The sequence below is a fragment of the Notolabrus celidotus genome, chromosome 8, assembly GCF_009762535.1.
Source record: "Notolabrus celidotus isolate fNotCel1 chromosome 8, fNotCel1.pri, whole genome shotgun sequence".
Classification (NCBI taxonomy): Eukaryota; Metazoa; Chordata; class Actinopteri; order Labriformes; family Labridae; genus Notolabrus; species Notolabrus celidotus.
This window is the reverse complement of record NC_048279.1, coordinates 34544763-34568187: the sequence shown is the minus strand read 5'-3', so window position 1 is coordinate 34568187 and position 23425 is coordinate 34544763. Positions and strand designations below refer to the sequence as shown.

The 23425-nt window shown below is 41.8% G+C and overlaps 1 protein-coding gene across 3 annotated transcripts in view; it reads left to right on the top strand.

Moving 5' to 3' along the window:
* The window catches only part of htr4 (5-hydroxytryptamine receptor 4), a 364595-nt gene that overhangs the window by 135280 nt on the left and 205890 nt on the right, over positions 1 to 23425 (top strand). For all 3 annotated transcript variants that reach the window (XM_034689826.1, XM_034689827.1, XM_034689825.1), the window contains one exon: positions 22130 to 22208. In XM_034689826.1, the coding sequence (XP_034545717.1) occupies positions 22130 to 22208 (79 nt within the window). The remainder of the gene's footprint in view (positions 1 to 22129; positions 22209 to 23425) is intronic.

Sequence of the window (23425 nt, the reverse complement as noted above, 5' to 3'; positions counted from 1 at the left end):
AGAACCAAACAGAACCAGAACCAAACTCAAGCAACCAGAGCCGAACCAGAACCAACTCAAGCAACCAGAACCGAACCAGAACTGAACTAGAACCGAACCAGAACCGAACTCAAGCAAACAGAACCGAACTAGAACCAAACCAGAACCGAACTCAAGCAACCAGAACCGAACCAGAACCGAACCAGAACCGAACCAGAACCAACTCAAGCGAACAGAACCAGAACCGAACTCAAGCAACCAGAACCGAACCAGAACCGAACCAGAACCGAACTAGAACCAACTCAAGTGAACAGAACCAGAACCAAACTCAAGCAAACAGAACCAGAACCAAACTGGAGCAAACATTATTAATGTCCTCAGGTTTGCATTGAGTAAAATCAGATCCCTCAGCTTGGATGGTCTGATCCGATTTCTCCTCTCAGTGAGTATTTGCCCGGTCTTTGAGAAGACTCTCTCAGAAGGAACAGATGAAGCCACAATACACAGCCTCCCCTCCATCACCTGTATCCTATATCCTCACATGTGATTGGCTGCATAGCCGCCATGCTGACCAATCAAAACAAAGTTCTGCTGTGAGCAGAGCTGGGGCTGAGCACTGAGAGAGCTAAGCAGGGAAAGGAAAAACTGGGAGCCGGCTCTCTCTCGATGCGAGCCGGCTCTTCTGATTCACTATAAAGCATCGACTCTCAGAGCCGCAGCTTTTGATCATGACACATCACTAATGTGTGTTACAATTATGAGGGGGTCCTTGGACAATTTTCTCACCTGTAAGGGGTCCCTGCCGTACAGTGTGTGCCGATAGAGAGATTAGCTTTGTAGAGCCAAGCCGTTTTTTGACCCAGGCTGTAAACATGTTTATTAATGCTGCAATGATCGTCTCTTTGAATGGGTGTGTATGTGGTTTCCGGTGTTTCTGCAGCCAGCCTCAAGCAGATTCTCGATGAATTGTAGTTTATAACACTTCTGCATGGGCTTCGCACTTTGAGACCGGAGGTTGCAGCTTGGTTTAGTCGGCTAAATGCACACATCCCTGCTCTGCATGTGAGTTTTGCAGAAGCATACAAGGAAGAGTTTAGAAACCTACATCCTGACTTGCTTTTGTTGCAGTATGTTCTAAACTCATGTTTTCTCCAGCTGAGCATCTTGGTGTTTTCTGTACAATGATTTGAAAAGGTTATATAACCACAGTCCTATAAACAATCTTTCTCATCAATAAGCCACACTCACCCTACGTCAAACATTTCAAAAGTGACTGCAGTCTTTTTGTCATTTGAGTATTTTTGGTAGGGATGAAACAGTTCCAACTTATAGTTTAGTATCCTGTTCTTAAAGTTAGCTGACATGTTCATATTGTATTTTGACTCAGAGTAACTTGAGGATAGTGTAATCTAAACCTGGAGGCTTGCAGTGCGTGCTCCCTCATGCACCTGCAGAACTTTATTTACTGTAATAAAGAATTGGCGAGGTACCACAGCGTGTCTGGAGGGACAGATCAGCAGGTTTGTAAACTGCTTGCACAGGATTGTGGGGAGTGTATTTGGCAGCCGTAAGGTATAATGCAGCAAAACATGTTTAGTGATTTATGCTAATGACAGCAGCTTTAATAAGGACTTGATCTGCATCTAAATGGAGAATTAAAACAGAATGAAGCATGAATTAAATCTTGAAGCATCTTCTAAATGCCATAACAGTTCTCCAAACACACATGCTTCCTGTATAGTAGCCTCATGTTTACAGTTAATGAATATCCAGCTTCATATCTAGGCAGTTGGCAGATCACTCCACGTCCACAGAGGTCTCACCTGCAGCTCCCTCCACAGGACAGGCTCACAGTTCAGGGGGCGCTCTTGCTGTCGGAGGTCTCAGTCGAGTTCGTCGGCCTCTGACGGGTCCCGGCTCGGGTCGCCTCCCTGCACAGGGAGTCCTGCAGCGAGGTTTAATGGACCTCTGTGTGGAGAGACAGACAACAGATGGTGTGCGGGGCAAACCCACACAGCTGGATCGTTATAAACTCACACGACAGTCACTCATACGTCTGCCCAACATGGAGATGACTCTAAATCTTAGAAGTGAACATATGTGTGTTTTTGCAGAATCAAGCTTTTCCTTCCCTCCATATGGCTTAGTACACATTTGATAGATGTTAACTGCCATCATGGTGTTAGATTTTTGTAAGGGTTGTCAGGAATTAGCATAAAAAATGAGTAGAGGCTTTTTTCTGGGCAGTATATAATCTGACAAAAATATGAATATTGAACATTTTCTCAACCAAACTACACATACTACTTCTTCTTTATCGAGTGCAAATGTGATTGCACAGATGAAACATTGTGTGTGCTGTAAATTGACACCACACTGAGCCTACATTATCAGTCAACGCTGATGAAGGCTTGATACTGATGCTGTTGTCTTTGCCTCCAAGAAATTACACTCAAATCTCATGCTGCACTGCAAAAACTCCAAACTAAGCGAGTGTTTTTGTCTTATTTCCAGTAAAAATGACCTCATTAGACTTGATATAAGCCACATTAAGCAGACAAGTCTATATCAGCATCTTATTTTAATACATTTAAACCAAAAAGTAAGACCTGAATTGCATCAGGAGTAAGTTTGAAATGCTGACTAACCCCCAATTTACACAGGATGCGCTGCGTTGCGTTATGGATGCGCCGCGAGTTTGCTCGCTACACATGGCGCGTGTTTGGAGCGTAGCGCCAGCTCAGAGCAGCCAGGATCAGCTGGATCCAGCTTAGAGAGAACAACAGGTTACAGAGCCTTTCTGTGGTTGAATTTCTGCTCATCAGCAATCCATTACTTTTGTGCTTTAATCATCACTGAGTATGCTGCAGAACTATAAAGTTTTGTTTTTGCAGGTTGAGTTTAATATGAATAATTCGGCTCTACTTTGTTGTCCTGTTACCTTCTGACACAGTTATCATCTTAAAGTCCTGATGTAGTCGACATGGATCACTGATCTGTGGCTGTTTGTAGCTTACATCCATAATCGAAGAGTATTTCTGATCGAAACGATCTTTAAACAATCAGGAGTCTGCATATGATGTTTTATTTTGAAATTGGCGGATGTTGCATGCGGTCCTCGTGCCTGACTTCCTGTCCAGGTCGTTCTTTTCTCTGCAGATTGATGTGTGCTGGGTGTGGGCTCCGTCAAAAATAGACTCGGCACGTATCTCTGGCGGAGTGGCGTGGGGGCACGCTCTCCAGACGGAGCTGAGACGCTCTGTGGCGCTCCCTATGTGAACATAAGCATTGACTTAAAGTCGTAAACGTGTCTATTACTACTTTAATAATCGGCTTTTTTACCCAGGACTTCACAGTGATTCCTTCTTTTCTTTCTGTAAAGGACTTTTAATTCAGTGTTTAGCACTTTTATTATTCAACCCCAGAGGTTACAGTTCATTTTGATGTGGTTTTATTTATATATTGTACAGAAACGTATACATCAGGTACTATATACCAAACATGATGCTGCAAATCTAGAGATAAACCATTTTTGATCCTCCTTTGTTAAAACCTGGACTGTTACATTTCCCAAAGTATAATTAGATCTCTGACCATGTAGCCAGAGAGCTGAATGCACTCTGTTTGCAACAGCTGATGAAGTGCAAAACTTCTGTTGGTTCAAGCAGAGCTTTTTAATCATCCAGGATTCTTGATTCCCGTCCTCAGCTGTCTCGACGTGATTATAAGATTAAAATCTGTAATTGATAACTGGCATTAAGCTGGTTAAGACCTAAATGAAATCTAATTGACATTGTGTTAAATGACCTGAATTAAGTGTTCAAGTTTTCGCTCCCTGCTTAATTAAACTCCGAGAGAGTCAGAGAGTGACCTTCAGCTCCACAGATCCATGGAGTATTGATCACTAATAGACATGTCCTCTCACATCTGTCTCTCCTTCTGTGGCTCAGTGAAGCTCAGTGTTATTATCTTGAAACAGAGGTTGAGTGGAGCAGGTACAGTACTGTCTCATCTAACAGCTCAGGAACAAAAAGGCAGATTTTCATGATTTTCTTGAGAGAAATACGGCATGAATCATCGTCATGAAGATTTTTAAGTAGGGGGATCCACATTTACCTGCATATGCACACTGTTTACAGTCAAGTGCATATCTGTATAGGTTGAATCATGATTTATATTTTACCATCTGTATAAGTATGTTCCGAATAATCCTGCAGGGACAGCTGAAATTATTTTAATGATTTGTTCCAGCGACTGTGGTTCTATCAACGCCATATTTTTTTACCCAGAGCTCCAGATCTGTGCAGAGCGCCTCTCTCCTGTCTGTCGCTGTATCCTCATGTGACTGGATAATTAGTCTCTCTGGGAAAATGTGTGATTTCTTTGTCTCTCACTCGGCTCATTTCCTAGATTTCCTGCAAACTATCAATTTGTGAAATTCCTCAGAAGCCTTAAAATAAAAGTTAAATTTATCTCCTTTTTTCGACTCAGCAAAAAAAAATGCTGTTTCAGATCCTGTTGTTTGTTTATGCGTGTCTTGTTTGTGTTTTTTCCCTCCAAAAATCAAAACAAACTCTCAGCAAGATTATTTTTGTGATTCTTTTTATCTGTTTCCTAGTCGGGATGAAATCCTCCTCAGGCGAACTTGTGATTTCCCCGTGACGAACCCCTCGAAATATAGTGGAAAATTGGTTTGTGGTCCATAAAAGAAGTGACACAGTTTGTGTGCAGAAAGCTCTTTTTTTAATATCCTCCTGCAGCCATTTCAACGAAATATAAAAACATCATTAAAATCACAAATCTGGAGGATTGTGCAGCTCGTCTGGAAGCATGCATTCAGAGAACTTTCCAGGTTTGTGTGTGGTCTGTCTGCTAATTAGTTCCAGTCCATCTGTCTGAGTGTGTGTGTGTGTGTGTGTGTGTGTGTGTGTGTGTGTGTGTGTGTGTTTTTCAGGGCAGATGTAGCCTAATGCTTTAAATCACTGAGTGCAAAATATTTCTCTTCTCAAAATATGACCATGAGATTGTAACAGTTTGGCCCGGTGTCAGGGTGCTGTGCAGATTTACAGCTCAACAAAAGTTAGCAGCGTTAATATAGAGCAGGGGTGTCCAAAGTACGGCCCGGGGGCCAATTGCGGCCCAAGGTCCATTTATTTGTGGCCCCAAGCTTCCATCTTAAAATGTGTTATTATAGCAAAGAAATTATTCACCTTCTGAATCATCTGTACATTTGCAGTTTCTTTCAAGCGCACAAACAAAACTAAAGTCAATCCAGAAACGTCTCAAAAAGCTTCATATGGACTACTTTTATAAATTCAAAGTTCTGGATATTCTGCAGGAATATAATTATAGGAGGAAACACAAGAACTCTTAAAGCTGACAGGTTTTTTTTTCAAATTAATGTTTTTATCATGATGTGAAAATGTTCTTGATGAACACTAAAAGTTCAGAAGACACAAAAGAGGACACAAGACAAGATCAAAATTATGAAATTGTGCAGAAAATGCAAAATTTGGTGCATAAAAATTAGTTCAGAATGCAGGACAAGAATTATTTAGTTCTTAAAATGTTGTCTGCTGGTCAGAAAAGTCTTAAAAACAATATGAAATAGAAGTGTGATGAAATCCAGATCGTGATCCTGTCAGAGAAAAAAAACAAGACAATATTTTTCCCACATTGCCCGACCCGAATGAAAAACATTCTACAGAAGAAGATAAAGTTTGCTAATGTTTACGTGGCTTGTGGAGAACTGAGGACTTCCTAGTAACTGATTTATTGAGAAAAAAATGTAAAATAATTGTTATTAAATAGAGATTTCATATATAACTTGTATGATTCCTAAGTCACAGTAGGAGCCACTGGCCCTGAAGACATAAAAAAGCTTCGTATAAACACCTCAACAGGAATGTCAACAGTGTCTCTGATCGTCTTTCAGATGTGTTGTTTCTGCACAACATCTTGATGTAGAGTCGGGATGGGACATGATTTTCGAATGCTGGAATATTCGTTCAATCATTTAAAATCAAAGAGTTAATTATCTCACTTTAAAAGTAAAATGTTTCATCGGTTTCACCAGTGCCTGGTTGTAATACAATATACCAGTCAGACGGTGGCGATAGAGCGTCTTAAAGCTGTTTGCTGACTGCATTAAGTAACAGAAGAAGAAGGATGCTAACTGCATTAAATAAACAAGGAAGAAGAAAACTGACAGTGCCCGCTACTAACAGCCGGATGCTCCCCTGGTGGTGAAGCTTTCAGCAGTGTGTCTCCCCCCTGGTGGCTGGCTGCAGTATAGTTCAAAAAATCCATGGAGCAGTCAAACTTTAAAAAACAAATACACGAATGTTTCTCACATCCGTATGCTGTGGTGATATGTAGTTAGCATTTGAGTGTTTTGTGTCCAAGGCCTCTTTTTCCTGAAAACTTTCTTCTTCGTTAGTTATTAGAGTTTAAAAAACGGGGTTTTACTTCCTGTTTCCTTTGATTCACAGCCGCCGTAGGGGAAAACTTCTAAGGACACACAGCGTCTTGTGACGCTACGCTGTAGGGCGGAGCTTATTACAGTGGCTTCACAGGCTCTGGCTGCACAATGGCTGCGCCCAGGAGCGGGATTTTTTGGCTTCAGAAGCGTACAACGGGAAGAGGCGGAGCAACGCTGTCCATTTTTATTTACAGTCTATGGTCAGGTGTCCCGTGGAGTGTTTCCCCTTACCGTCTACTTGCGGCACAATAAGCGTGTTAGTAGCTGTTGTCTCTACTTAACCTTTCAAACCCGCTGTCAGAGGACTGGACCTGACAAAAACACACTTAAAGACTCAAATCCATTACGAATAATCACTGAATAGATGCCAGGGATTATCGAATAGTATTTCAGCTTCAAATGCCGATCCCTGATGCACAGTACATGTGTAGCACCTTACACTTCTTCATCCACTTACATATGACCGCAGCTTGGAAGTCAAACTGGATGATGGCAGAAAGTTTGTTTGTAGAAATACTCAAAGAACTTTAACATGTGGTCTGTATGAGGGTACGTGTTGAAGAAAGAAGAAAGAAACGTACATTATTAATCCCCTGGGGGGAAATTCAATTTTTCCACTCGTGTTATTTTTCGGTCATGCTACATGCACAGTTTGGTGTGGAGCATACATATGTATATATACATACAATTTTATGCACAAGGGAGAGATGTCAGAGTGAGGATGCTGCCATCAACTGAGCACTTGTGGGTTTGGTGCCTTGCTCAAGGGCACCTCAGCAGTGTCCAGGCAAGTGAACCAGCACCTTCAGCCACCAGTCCACTTGCCAAACTTCGTCCATGCTGTGACTCGAACCGGCCACCCTCCAGTTGCCAAGCCAAGCCCCTATGGACTGAGCTACTACTGCCCCTTTAGCAAAAGTCTGCTAAAGTCCACTTTTCATGCATAAACTCTGTGCAGCAGTGCTTGTGGTAGCAGTTGTTTATGACGCCTGTTATTTTAGTTGGAAATTTACATCACACTTGTAGCATGATCTTAAATACTTTTAGATTATTGTATCATCATTGTTTGTAAGATACTTCTTAGAGCTGTAAACACCCTTACAGGATTAAAACACTAATAAAACACTTTAATATTACTCAGATATTTAAGACTGTGTCCCCTGATGACCGCCTGCTGCAGAGAGCAGTAAACTGAACGTAGCATGCTGCTTCATTAAAGAGTCAGTGTTTGTTAATGTGGCTGTATTTAAGAAACACAGTCGCCAATGCAGCACATTACTACGTACTACTTCACATGTGATCGATTGATGCAATAAATATGTTTGCACACCACCCTGGTGCTTTCACAGCCGGAGACCTTCACTATATTGCAGGTATAAATTCAGCAGAGTTCCTCTCCTGCTTTTTTCCCTCTGGAGCCGAGTTTATTACCTCCTCCCAGAGGCCGCTGAGCTGACAGAACTCTGGAGCTTAGTTTGGGAGATTAGCCCCACCTTTACTGGAGACCTTTGGCTGAACCTCAGGAGACCTGAACCAGCTCCACCACACAGTTTAACAAACACAGACGAGCCCTCCACCCCCTCCACGCTCCGGTCAGCCCGTCTGGAGGTCTCTTGATGTGTCTGGTTTTTGTGTCTGCTCACTTCTGATGTCTCCCATTAGTCTGCTTGTTCGCTCACTTTCTGCAGCAGATTTTTGATCGTCTGTCAGCAAATGTTTCTACGCTTCCTTTCATGTTTTGTGTTTGACACATTTTTCGAAATCCCTTTCTTTTGCACGGAGAACTCTGTCTGGATCTGATCGATGCTGTTTTATCCCAACTTTTTGTTATCTTGCTTTAATCCACATCTCTGCTCCTCTGGAGGACAAACCGCCAACAATTTGATGTCTCATTATGTTGGCTTTACAAGAACAAACAGCCATGGTTTGTTGCCTAAGTTCTTCATGTGTTAATTAGTAATATAAGCAATCATTTTTATCTTTTTAAAGTCGTTTTTTGGCATTTTGGCCTGTAATGATAGGAAAGCTGAAGAGAAACACGGCCAAATTCCACTAGATCCACTTCCAGTCCGTCTCCGATCTGTCACGGCACCAGATCTGATAGGTTTCTATTCTAGTCAATGTGTTAACTTCTACTGGAACTGCTCTGCTGCGTCTCTGATCCGGCAGGTCGGAGCCCTCCGGATCAGATACACTAGACTTCTATTGTTGTTGGATGCCGGAGCACGATGCATCAATCTCAACAGAGCAGATGGAGCGGGACAGGAAGTCAGGTTTCACCAAAACAAAATGAAAACATCCGGTTAATTTTCAGAATAAAACACTCTGTGTTATCACCAGATCGTATTTCACTTAACTACAACATCAAACCAAAGTCATGATGAGTGGAGCCAGGCCTGGAGTCAACAGGTCAGAGGTTTTCAGAGGACCAGAAAGACAACATGGATGAGGAGAGGAAGAGGAGAATCCTTGATTCAGTAATTATTGCTGGAAATCCTCTGTGACATGACTCCAGCTGTCCAGTGGTCCTGCTCCATCCTGCGTTCTGTAAACGCAACCGGTGGGTGTTAACAGAAGAGAGAGCATGTAGCCGGACCGCAGTGGATCGGAGACTGACCGGACTCGGATCTGGTGGAAGTCCTATGACAGGGAATGTGGGGAGTAGAGAGTGGGGGGAAGACGTGCAGCAAAGGATCACAGCTGGGAGTCAAACCAGTGACCACTGCAGCAAAGACTACAGCCTCTGTCCATGGGTGCAAGCTTAAACCGCCAGGCCTGCGGTGCCCCATAAATTACACAAACACTTATATTGTACACAGCCTGAGCAATACATCCAAATGCCACCATCATAACCACAGATACATACATTTTAATATTAGCTTGGTTGTATTTTATCTTGCAAACTGCTTTGAGTATGCTAGTTTTGGTATTTTTTATCCATCCAAGCTGTTCAAGTTCTAAGTAATCCACATCTCACTGCACACAGTTTGCAAAAAGACCACATGATGAGCACCTGACTCTGCTGCTATCACTGATAGCACTGGCAGCAGTAACAACAATGTCAATCATGCAACACTCAGGCTCAAAAATCACTTCTCACTTTGTATCGATCACAGTTTAGAGCGTGTTTTGTCGTTAAACATTCAGATCAAGCAACAGAAATGAAACAATGAGAGCACTACTTTCAGAAGGACAACCCCGGCTCTCCAAGTATGACAAAGTGACAATTACTCCGTTCACACAAGCACTGCATCCCTGAAGGTTTCAGGTGGTTTGCTTGTGTTTGCCCAAATGGGCGTTCACCCCAATTTGGGCGTTTATATGCCCGCTTCCTGGTGAAATGTCTGAGTGAGGTGGAGCTGTGCTGATGTATGATGCTCTGACCATGCAGCCCACCTAACCTACAATGAAGTATTTTGAGTTGAGAGAGCGTATCTTGCAGAGAAAACCTCCCACTGTGTGATGCATGTGTGAAAGACAAGATATCTTCTCCGACATGTCCTGAAGTTTTCTAGAAAATGTCAGGAGCTGATGTGTGAAAGGGGCTGATGAAGGAGGGATTGCTAAAAAAGCTTTTGCTGTGGACAAAAGCAAACTTAGTTCAGCTGCAGCTCCTCATCAGGGCTTTAAAAAAGGTTACAGGTTGCATCTTAATATTACTGTTTTCCTCCATGTTTTTAATGAGCTATCTTCTCATCAAATTTTGAAATGGACAGGCGTCAGGTAGAGGATGAGGAACTTGTAATGACCCCGTGACACCACGGAGTGAAGCTCTCCAAAACAGAGGGGCAGCTGGTGGCTGGAGCTTCAATATTTAATGAGATTCAGTCCTGTCAGCTGCTTTCTTAATGGCTGCAGGGAGGCTCCGACTCCGGGTAAACAGACTTCAGCTCCTCTAGGAGCAATAGACAATTTTACTTCATACGAGTAAACACAAGCAGTGACACTTTCTCATAAAAGCACAGGCTGTGTTTACATTATGGTCTGTAACTGGGCCATCAGCTGCACTCTGGTGCAGGACTATAATGTTGAACTGTTATGATGCACATTTGACTCCTCGCAGCTGAGTCTCCCATTCATGCTGCCGTGAATAAACCTCTTAGCAGAATATTTCTGTCCACTTGTGATGTCCCGCCCACTGCCTCAGCCGCCTGCCAGATAAAAACCGACATGGCTCTCTCCTGGCTCCGCTGCCTTTTGCTCGTTGCCATGGCTTCTGTTGTTATCGGGATGTACCCACAATCATGTGCAGGAGTCCAGACTTTGAGAGGTTTTTATGTTCCTGCAGCAGAGACTGAAAGAAGCCAGGTACCTTAACAGGGTGTCTCAGAGTTCAGTATTGCAGAAGAAACTCCAGTCGTCTGTGCTTTCCTTCAGTTTGTGACAACTTTTACTTTTATCACCTACATTTCAGCACAAATAACATTTTACTCCATGCATTTTTTTCAGGGTATTTAAAATGATCAGTTTGTAAAGATTGAATACTGTTACTCAGAGGATCTGATGGTGCATGGAGTCAGAAACTGCAGAGAGTGTGGGATCTGGTCAGCATTGAACCCTGCCTTTAGAGGACTTTAGCCTCTTTATTTATATAGCACCTTTCAAGAAACCCAAGGTCGCTTCACAGGGTCAGGTAGGGGGTCTGGGGGGGTAGGTGGGGATATCTAAAGGACAAAGGTCTTGAGGAAAAGGTGCATTTTGATTGCTTTCTTAAAACTGTCCAGGGTTGGGGCGCTGTGGATGTCGAGGGGGAGAGAGTTCCACAGAGTGGGGGCTGCCACACTGAATGCTCTGTCCCTGAAGGTCCGCAGTTTAGTCTGGGGGATGGAGAGGAGACCCAGGTCTGAAGACCTTAGGCATTGGGGGGGTGAGGGCATGCAGGGATTTGTAGGTGAGGAGGAGGAGCTTATAGGTGATGCGGTACTTTACAGGGAGCCAGTGGAGGTGCATGAGAGTGGGGGTGATGTGCTGCCAGGGCTTGGTGTGCGTGAGAATCCTGGCAGCTGAGTTCTGCTCGTATTGGAGCCCATCACTTGTCTTTTTAACACCATCACACATCTTGTTACATTTTTATTATGTATTTTTATCACTTGGGGTGCCATCGTAATTGTATGTGTTGTATTGTCATCCTTGCACATGGATATAAAGGCCATGCATGCTTTTGTACTCTTTTTATCTTTGTACCAAGATCCATTCAAACCACAATGCATGCACATTTTGTCCCTTCATTCTCAAACCGCCCCTCTCTCCCTGAATAACACATATGCACACACATTTAGGATATTAGTGACAGTAATGATGACATATGTGAAGATACATCAAGATGCTTTTTTGCAAAGAGGCTGAATAACAGAAAAAAAGGACACAATATTTATTAACTGGAGCAAAAGGGATGAGGGTGAAAACAGGAAACATCAATGAGGATGTTGGACTAGATTTTGAGCAGCGAGCCATCCTTTATCCAACAGATTTTCAAACTGGAGCAGAGTCAACGAGTATTATTTTCAGTCTGTCTTTTTAATATTTGAAGTTTGAGTGCGATCATCTCTAAAATAAGATGCAAGCTTTGGTTTGCTTTGCACAGAAGCAGCTGAAAGAATCACCTCTCACAGGGACTGAAGTGAAAGAAAAATTCAGTGTGAACTCTTGAACTTTTTCTTTATCAGAGGATTTTTTAAATCAATAATTCTTCTTCTACCAGAGTCTTTAAATACACAAGTGTCTCTACTTCTGCGTGAGTATGTACTCCTGACACCTCTGTGTTCTAATTGTTAGAACTTACCCGAGCTTCTGTTTGCAGATTTCACCAGATTAAGAATCATCCGTGTATTAAAACATCACATCAGGTCTGACCCCTTTCAGTATCTCCATTCTCTTTCTATTCTTCCTCTGTCTCTCACTTTGCTCTATCTCTTTCTCACCCTGTCATCCTTTTCCTCGTTTCCTCCCCCCCCTCCTCTGTGTCTGACTGGATGAGAGCTGACAGACTCCAGTAAACCCTCTCGGGCAGACCGGCCCATTAGCTCTGCCATGCGTTCAGCCCACCTCGTCTCCCCGGCGGAGTCTGTTACAGAACCGAGTCAGCAGACCCGCCGCGTCCTGAAGACGGAGCCAAGGAGGTTTCAGACCGGGGGCACAACAGTCCTGCGATGACATAATAATCTGCTCTGCTGGACTAATGGATGCTACATTGGTGCCATGACCCAGATTGTCCATATGTGTGAATAATCTGTGCTCATCTGTTGTCCCAGAAACATTTGAATCTTGAATATAATGATAGCAGGGAGAAAAACAGAGTGCACCAAACGGGAGAGCAAAGAGCCATCCATGCTTGCATTTAAAGCCTTTTTTTTCCAAGTTCCAGCAAGACTGCCAAATTATGACACCAAGAACTAGACCACATCACCCTCTATATCCGTGCTACCAAACTCAGATGAAGCTACTCTGAATAAATTAAGTCTATTTTAGATCTTAAAGGTGACATATCACGCTTTTTTCATCAACATATATTGGTCTAAGAGGTCCCCAAAACATGTCTTTAAAGTTTATGCTTGAAAAAACACTTTGAAATCAGATTTTGGTCTGCCTGAAAATCCCTCTTCTTCAGTCCTCCTCAGAACACTCTGTTTTCTCTCTGACCACGCCCCCTCAGGAAGTGGATGTGCCCCGGCTGTCCAGCACGTTGACCTAATGTTTACATGTTGGCTGAATATACACGGCTGCTCAGAGATCACGTTACTTCAACCCTCTGAATCTGATCCAGAATCTGATCCTGATGGAGAGGCGCCTGCAGCAGGACCTTTTCTGAAGGATTGGTCACAGATTCTGTGTTACTTGTTGTTTTATTTGTCAGTATTTAGACGTGTGTCTTGGTACACAGCTACAGCTACGAACATGTAGCTATGTAGCTATGCTAACTAGCGCTAGCATTTAGCCATGATAAATAAAAATCATCCACTAGATCTTCAAATCTGCAGACGTGTGGAGTAAAACCGACCTTTGTGTTTATTAAGACAGCCTACAACTAGCATGCCTCCCTCCTAAGCTCCTTGTTAGCATACATGTGTGCAGGTAATGAAAAACGGAGAAGTTGAGTTGTATTTTATACAGTCTATGGGCTGAACAAGCTCCGAGCTCTGACTTCAGTTCCAGACCGGATATTGTTGTTACGTAACAAAAACACTGAAGTCTGAAACGGCTCGTTTCACACACATTTACAGAAAGGTGGAGAAATCAAAACAGGGGCAGAATGGATTTTTTTCATTCTCGGGGGTTTGTAGACAGGGACACATATTTCAGGTAGAGAACCATTAAAAAGTCAATTTTGCATGATATGTCACCTTTAAAGGAATTCCTACAAATAAATCCACTCAAATTTATGTTTTGGATAAAGATGTGAAATGCAACTCTGAAAAACTTGAGCTCTACTTACTCCAAGCCATGCATGGACATGGTGACTCAATGCATTTCATGGTTTAGTTTTTAAGTATGCAGTTTATCTTATTTTATGCCAATGCTTTCAAATTATGGTAAAGTAGACTAGATAAGGTAGTCTTGGAGAATCTTTCATGACGAGCATTTATAAGGGATTGTAGAGTGTAGAAATTTAATAATAATAATACTTATTCCAGGTTTTTCTGCTGTTTTAATCTAGGGTGGATGATAATACATTTGAAGAAGCCTCTGTTGGTTTCTGTTTCATCATGTGTTCCATGCAGAAGGTGTTTGTAGGTTTGCAGGATTTGCAGTAGTTCGAGGACACCTTCGACAAAGCCACGCTCAGTTTGTGCAGCAATGCAGACTTGCCTCACACTGCTGCCAACAACCTGCTTAAACATGAATAAATGTCATTTAAACATCAGAGTCTTTTAACTTTTGCCAAACTGACAGCTGCTCTGGTTCTTCTTCTGAGATGATGGAAACACTTTAATAGATTTCTCACGGTGTGAAGACTCTGAGCTGTGGTGGAGTCTGCAGAGGTTGTTGCATCATGTGTTGTGCAAGGAGCCACATTTACTGTGCAGAAGCAGTCATTTAAAGAGGTGCAAGATGGAGCCAAACAGCCTCTTTGCCTTACTTACTAACACTGGTTGCCTGGAGGGGGATTCCAGTGTCCGTTAACCTGGGTTCCACTTTACATAATTCATGTGTCCGTGAATGACAGGTGCACAAAGTTTTGGGATTACTCAAGTGGAGTCGCTTCTAAATGGGCTGAAATAATGGGCCAACTTTTCAGCAGGCTTCTGATTTGATTAAATCCTTCTTCCAACTTTACGGACAGAATCCAGACAGATACAGACACCCTCTTCTCTTCTTATCTTGCAAAACAAGGGAGTTACTAGTGGACCAGCCTAAGCGTGCACACACAGAAGAAGGAGGTAGTATATGAGGTATTGAACTGCTCCTCTTATGCTCACTGGTTGAGACAGCATCTTCTGTATTTTGAAAAGAAGAAAGATGGAGTCTTGATGTTTCTTTAAAAATGAAGGTTGCATACTTTGAATGAGCTCATATTTGAAAGACTAAACTGCAGTAAAAACAGCTTATCTTGTGAGTGTCTGCTGAGGCAGTTTAATGAAGACATTTGTTTGAATGTGTTTATTATTCAGGCCACAAAAAAATCATCAAAATGAGCTTAGGTTGAAGAGTACTAGATTTCATTTCAAGGTCACAGGTTACAATGTTGAGTTGACAGAGTTTTGCATTCAGGATTTCAAAAGGTATGTCAAACTGAATAAAATATTCTCTCTCTTTGACCTCCAGGAATGATTTCCTCTGAATCAAGATTGACTCAATACCATAGATGTGAGATACTCGGCTGTGATTTTCTTTTTAATCTGATGTCTAACTTATAAAAAAAATGTAGATGTCAGTGCTAAACCCTCTTCAAATATGACTCTGTTATGAGAAGCTTAAAGAGCGCTGAGTGCATGCTTGTCTTCTTCTCCTTTGACTGAAGTATCTACCATTTAGAGGATGTTTCCACCCAGAGCTTACAATACCACGTGAAGCTGTATCCATTAGTGTGTGAAAACATTCATGCTGGTTTGACTTGCTCTTTTAAGGATCCTTTTGTATGGATATATAGTATTAGATGACATTTACTAGCCCTGACCTGTTCCCTTGTGTATGAACATGACGTGTGATCAAAGCCATCGCCTTTACTCCGAGTGTACTGTAGATACAGCAGAGGATTAATCATCCTGACAGGAACATATATAGACTTCGACATGAAGATTATTCATGGAGACACTCGTATATGTCACTGTGTTCAAGTAGTCTATACAGCTGACCTTTTGACCTCTTATCTTCAGGAACATCTGGTTCTCTTATCCTTATATTACTACATTGAGCTACAGTGTTTTCCTGGTAAATTTTAATCCTGTTTTCCCCCAAAATCCAGAGTTCCTAGTTTTCCTACCAAGAAATGACTTTAACCTAGAGTATGTCATTATGGAAAAAAGATGTGATCGTTCTGCTTCTTTAATTAATTTCTTTCTTTTAAATTCTTTAAATCTTTGTTTAGTTCTCTTCAAAGAATAAGTATGTGGTTTTCTAGAAAGCATATTTTTGTAGTTTTCTTAAAGGCATCTTTTTGTAACTTTCCACAACGCATTATTTTATAGTTTTCTTGAAGGCATCTTGTTGTAGTTTCCCAGAATGCTTCTTGTTGTAGTTTCCCAAAATGCTTCTTTTTGTAGTTTCCCAGAGTGCTTCTTGTTGTAGTTTCCCAGAATGCATCTTGTTGTAGTTTCCCAGAATGCTTCTTGTTGTAGTTTTCCAGAATGCTTCTTGTTGTATTTTCCAAGAATGCATCTTGTTGTAGTTTCCCAGAATGCATCTTGTTGTAGTTTCCCAGAATGCTTCTTGTTGTAGTTTTCCAGAATGCTTCTTGTTGTATTTTCCAAGAATGCATCTTGTTGTAGTTTCCCAGAATGCATCTTGTTGTAGTTTCCCAGAATGCTTCTTGTTGTAGTTTTCCAGAATGCTTCTTTTTGTAGTTTTCCAGAATGCTTCTTTTTGTAGTTTTCCAGAATGCTTCTTGTTGTAGTTTCCCAGAATGCATCTTGTTGTAGTTTCCAATAATGCATCTTGTTGTAGTTTCCCAGAATGCATCTTGTTGTGGTTTCCCTGAATGCTTCTTTTTGTAGTTTTCCAGAATGCTTCTTGTTGTAGTTTCCCAGAGTGCTTCTTGTTGTAGTTTCCCAGAATGCATCTTGTTGTAGTTTCCCAGAATGCTTCTTGTTGTAGTTTTCCAGAATGCTTCTTGTTGTATTTTCCAAGAATGCATCTTGTTGTAGTTTCCCAGAATGCATCTTGTTGTAGTTTCCCAGAATGCTTCTTGTTGTAGTTTTCCAGAATGCTTCTTGTTGTATTTTCCAAGAATGCATCTTGTTGTAGTTTCCCAGAATGCATCTTGTTGTAGTTTCCCAGAATGCTTCTTGTTGTAGTTTTCCAGAATGCTTCTTTTTGTAGTTTTCCAGAATGCTTCTTTTTGTAGTTTTCCAGAATGCTTCTTGTTGTAGTTTCCCAGAATGCATCTTGTTGTAGTTTCCAATAATGCATCTTGTTGTAGTTTCCCAGAATGCATCTTGTTGTGGTTTCCCTGAATGCTTCTTTTTGTAGTTTTCCAGAATGCTTCTTGTTGTAGTTTCCCAGAGTGCTTCTTGCTGTAGTTTACCAGAATGCTTTTTTTTTTAGTTTCCCTGAATGCTTCTTTCTGTATTTTTCCAGAATGCTTCTTTTTGTAGTTTTCCAGAATGCTTCTTGTTGTAGTTTCCCAGAATGCTTCTTTCTGTATTTTTCCAGAATGCATATTCTTGTAGTTTTCTTGGGTGCATCTTTGTGTAGTTTCAAGGAGTGCTTATTTTTGTAGTTTCCCAGAATGCATCTTCCTGTAGTTTTCCAGAATGCATCATTATGTAGTTTTCTAGAAAGCATATTTTTGTAGTTTTCTATAAGGCATCATTTTGTGGAAGTCTAAACCAGAGACTTCATGATGTGTTTAAATGCATTGCAGTTATAATGTAATGGTGACCACAGTAGCTGCTTCACTGGCCTCAATTAGACCTATTTGCTTTAAGTCTATCTTTTATGCTCTGCAGTCCCCATGTGCATTGTTTCACTTGTGCAAACCTCAGCCTTTCCATGCAATGGTGAAGGGTTATTCATATATTCACCTCACCCCCTCTCAAAAGAAATTGTTTTGACATGAACTTATAATAGTCATACAAACTGTGTCTTATAATAATAACAACACTGAAAAGAGCAGCAGCAAGGTCCAGAGTGCAGACGCTGAAGTGACCCTGGTTAGATCCTCTCCTTTGTTGGTGAGCACGAGGGAAAGAAAAGAAAGAATAGGAATGAGACACTTACAAAAATACTGCAGCAAAACCTTCCTCAGTGCCACAGGATTCTCACTCTTCCCAGAGTAGCCAAATCACATTTTAATGCGGCTTTTGCAAGACCATCTCAATCTCTAGGTGTAAATGTGTGTTATGTAGAGTCATCGGCTAAAAGTGTCCCATTAGATTTGATTTAAGACTCCTTGAGGAGTTATCTTGTAAATATCTTTGAGGTCTTGCAAGCTTGTGAAATGTTTTCCCTTTGCAAATTTCTGCTTCACTAAGTCTGAACATTTTTAAATGTGCACACTGGTAAAATAGTGCAGTGCTGTGCTTTAGGGTGTGGCCAAACTGTGCCATTAACTTCAACATAAACTGGTAGAGAAATGCCAATCAGAGGTGTTGTGGTACATGGTTGATATCTTAACTAGCTCTTCTTTGAAGGGATGTTAGCAGTCTGTAAATATTTAAAAGAGAGGAAGCCACAATCCATAACCACAGCTGACTCCAAATACGTCAGTCCAATATGTGTGTGTGTGTGTGTGTGTGTGTTTGGCTTCTTCAGCATATGCCATCTGTTGAACAGTAATCCAGTGCACCGTGATGTAATTGAAGGCAGTGTCTACATGATTGCATGTTTTTGTGTCTCATGTCGAGTGTGTGGGTTTGTGTGAGAGCGACCAACAGAATGAATATTTTGTAAGAAGATTATATACAACAGCATTATTGCAGATGTCTCAACACTGAGCCCAATCCACGTTACAACAACAAATACAGAGGAGAAATGAAAGAACAATTACGCTTATGTGTGACGTTTTGTATTCGCCATAGCAAAGTTAATTTGTTCCTCCTTTTTGTTGCTTATTTCAGAACAGGGAAAAAAAAAAGCATTCATGCTGCATACAACAGATTGTCCCGCCTATTGTACAAGGCTTTGAGCCCTGCCAGAGTTATTATGAACACTGTAGATAATATGAGGATTTTCGCCCATCCTCATGTTGGATTTCTGCAGCATTGTTTCGGCTTTAAATGCCAACATGATGAACTGGCTCCGACAGCTGCCTGTGTCGCTCCAACATAATGGGTTTTGTTATTGGAGGGGTAAATCTGCAGGTCATGATCCTCCGTGGTCTGTTCCTGGACCTCTTTGTGTGGCTGACCTTCTGTATTTATTCTCCGTCTGTGCAAATTTGCATTAACTCAACAGTTCCTTGTTCCTATCATGGTTTTCATCACGGTCCTGAAGGCCGCTCTGAAAGGCTGTTCAACCTTCGATTGCTCTTACGTAACTCTCGTTAGTTTTACTTGTGAATGAATTTTCCCTGCAGAGATTTATTAATATCCATGTGATTATGTAAGCATGTGTTATTGTTTCATTGCTATTATGTTTATATTCAGGTTCGTGATGAGTGTTTGATTTGAAGATTGAAGATTTTTCATTTTTTTGAATTTTGTGGAAAGACTCTCTATCATTGAATTTTTGAGATGACGCTCTATTTTCTAAATTTTTAACAAGATTCTCTATTTTTGATTCTGCATGATTCTTAGTTTTTTGAGACATGATTTTATGATTGTTGAATTGATTAAGCTTTGCCCATGCTATATTGAATAAAGATTCAACCTGCAGTTAAAGTACAGTTTTGAGTTTACTCATTTTGACACATACCTCAATATTAAGTGGTCTCAGGTTGTGTGTATAATTTTATTATACGGTTCTAATTAGGGGTGAGCCCGACTAAGGATTTGCTTAGTGGAATCTGATTCATCAGATTTTGCCCATAGTCGACGAATAGTGGAATGTTTGTTGTTTTTCCTTATTGACCCAAAGTCTGCATGATGGTGACCGCATGACAATATTACACATAACCCTTTACAATTAAGAGACTCGTAGCTTAAAGTAAAAGGGACAACAGAATATTATAAATACAAAACTTAGATTTTTTAAATCTATATTGCAAAAACAACGAGGTGATGAAGGAGAGAAAACTCAAATAAGGCCACCATCAGTTAAACATGGAACAACGCTCCACTATAGAATAAGGAATCAGGAGATATTTAAACAGTGTTCACACAGCAGAGAGCAGCACTGCAGAGGGTAGTTTGTCCAACTTAAGACTAAACATTTGTATAATGTTCAAAATCAAACCTGAACCAGCTAAAGGGTTTTTAAATCTCTTAACAGAACCTTTTAAAACAGTCTTTCATCGCGTCTTTGTCCGCTTGAGTCTTTTCAAACTGTACGTGAGGAAAACCATCGTGTGTACGGGCAGAAGTGCGCTCCTGTCTTTGTTGACTGTAAATCCTGTCTTTGAGAATATCCTCTCTGATGGTGTGGAGGTGGATGGGATGCTGTGGATTGTTTTTGAGGCTTCAGACAACTTTGGGTATCCCTCCTGGTTCTTTTGGCCCCGTACAGTTTTTGTGTGGTCCGGTAATCCTTGATCTCACAGCCCTCTTCATGAAGCTGCTCCTCATCTTCATCACTAGTTTTTAGGATGAACTGAAGTTTTATTTTCTGACATTTTGAGCTGCCATGAACGTAGAAAGATTTAAAGGCCAGCTGAGGTACGTCTGCTCCACAGGTCCCGCTAAATGGGAGAGTCCACCTTTAATTACCAGGGGAGATTTAATTACCACTTTAAGGAGATTTAACACTTCAAGAGCTGTTCTCAGAATTACATTAAATAAGTCTATATTTATGTAAAAATAGGATATATGAGACACTATTTTTACAGGAAACAGGAAAATAATGTAAAATTAGACATTGAGCACCCCCATGGTTTGAATGGAATGATCCACGTTTCATATGCAAATATTCAACTATGAGATTGGCAGTCGACTAAGACTCGTTAGAACCAATCGTCGAATATTCGACTATTTGGGGTCACCCCTAGTTCTTATAGGTTGCTCTAGCCTAATTCAATTTAATCAAGTCCCTGGGATAATTTTTCCAGATCACTAAATTATCTCCTGGCAACTGAGAAATGCACAGATCATGAGAGTAGCTGCCGATAATAAACATGTATGCTGTATGCTGTTTGGTGGTTTCCTGTGAGCATAAGAAACGGGGCTGCCGTTTAGACGAAGGCAGTCGGGAGGCTGGGCCCAAATATTCTCCACCCCAGGTTAAGCAGTTATCAGTTACTCTGCCTGACTTTCCCTCAGCGGATATATCTGTTACTCGGACCCTTTAGAAGGAGACCTGGTACATCGCCACCTGTATAGGGGCTTGGTGTGGATAAACAAATGATGGATGACATGACAGCTTCCCCAAAGTGAAGCTAAAACACAGGCTGAACCATATCCTCCTTTTTAAAAGATGGGACATGAGTCAAAGCCGAGCAGCAACTTCTGGTCTTGTGCAAGCGGCAACCTCCGGTCTAAAAATATGACTCCAATGTGGAAGTGCTACAAACTGCAGTTCATCAAGGATCCACTTGAGGTTGGCTCCGGAAGTACCGGATCGGAAAAGTGACGATCTTTACAGCAGAAATAAACATGTTTACAGCCTGGTACAAAAGTCGAGTGTAGTCTGGATAGCTCATTTCTCGATCGGCACACACTGTACGGGGGGTGAATTTTTTTCTAACACGGCAATTTGGAAGATATTAAGATTAGGAGTCTTCCAATGAGAGGCACAGCTGACTTGATTGACAGGAGGGAACACTGTAGCTGTTGGCTAGGAGGCTCAAAGCTCGCCTCTTCACGTCACAATCGCTCGCTTCAGAAACAGATGGGTGACGTCACGGATACTACGTCCCTATTTTATACAGTCTGTGGTCTTGTGAAATGAAGTCGATGTGAAAGTGCTTAAATCTGCAGTTCCTCCAGTGTCCACTTGGGGCCTGCTCCAAAAGCGCCAAAAACCACATACACACACATTCAAAAAAGACATGAAATGTGAGGATTGACGGCAATCCCACGTCTCAGCCAGCCAGATTACATCTGCATACCATGGCTCTGAACTACATCCTCTATATGTCAATGGGTTTCATTGTATCTCCAATAGGAGGACGTGAAGGCGCTTCGTCCGTACATTCATGGTTCAGAAGTACTTCCTTTGGTAGAGCTTCATAAATAAAGATTTTGCAATTAATAATACGACTACAGTAAATCCAGAATAACTGCCCATTAGAGCTAATGCAGAAATCAGAAGGCGCTGAATTTACAGTGCACTTAAAAATGTCAAACTCATTTCATGTTAATGTAATCTCCTGACTGTCTCTCTGCCGTCTGCATGGGAAGTTTAATATTTCTGATTTAAAGTTCAGCCTTTAATAAAAACTGATAATTTTAATTGTGAATGTTTTTCTTGTGTCCACAGGGACTCCCTGCATTGATGGTTACATGAATGTCAGCGCTGCAGGCCAGATGCCGGTGATGGAGGAGCTTGTCAGCGAGAGGTGAGCAGTAATCAGTGTGATGTAATCAGGGACTTTAGATTATGAAGGATACACAAGACATCAAAACACCCTGTTTCTTAAACTGATGAGTACTCAAATGCAAACTTGTGACACTTGCTTTTTTACAACATCTGCATTAACGCTGCTCCAGTGTGATATTTCACACATCATGGAGCAGAAGGAAGCAAAGGAGCATGAGAGGGACATTGCTTCTCGGACAGGGATGATGTTCCTTCACCCATAGTGATGCAGATGTTGACACTGTGCTCTGAGCACCTGGACCTGTTTCTTTACCAGTACATTCAGTTGCTGTAGGTTAGCTGGCTTCTGCATTTACTTTATCTGGCTTCAGATAGCATGTAAGCTAAAGATGATATATGGTGAGAGGGTTATGGTGGATTGGAAGTCCTGCAAACATTGAGAACAGCTCCAGTGCACGTTGACAGTCCAGCAGCCTGTTGCACCAGCTATGCGTTAGTTCAAATGTCGCCTAGTTTGAATGTAATTCCTCATTCAGGATGGAGTTTATACTCTACTAATGTTTTGGGTGTTGCACCAGCTGAGATAGTTCCAAGGTAAGCCTAAGTTACAACTTAATTCTTAAGGCTGATTTATACTTCTGCGTTGAATCAACGGCGTACCCTACGTAGCTCCCGTACCTACGCCGAGGCCTACGCACGTAGCTGACATGCACCTCCTCCAAAATGTAACTCCCCGCAGAGCCGACGCGGACCGCAAGCTCTGTGATTGGTCCGCTCGGCGGCTTTGTCTTTCCCGCATTTACAGCACTTCGGGATCCCAGACATCGGCCGCACATCGTCCGTGTATTTCATCTCCTCCTCTCTATTCTTCATGTAATCATGTCTGTATGATAAATAGCAACATGGATCAGCTGTAGATTAACATAACACGCTCTGAATCTCTGTGGAAAAGTAAACAGAGATCGTAGCAGGACCGGAAGCAGGCGGCCGGCTATCAGAGAGACCGCACTGCCCTCAGGCGTTTCGGCGGAGAATTGCTGCGCGACACGGACACACCGACGCAGAAGTATGTGAGGCTCATGTCCGCGTCAGCCCCTGCTGCGTAGGGGAGACGCAGAAGTATAAATCAGCCTTTACACTTGGCTCCTAGTAGGTGTAAAGTCCTCCGGTTGCATGGAGCATCATTTTGAAAGGTGGGATCATTTGGAGGATGAGGAGATACAGAGGGTTCTCCCA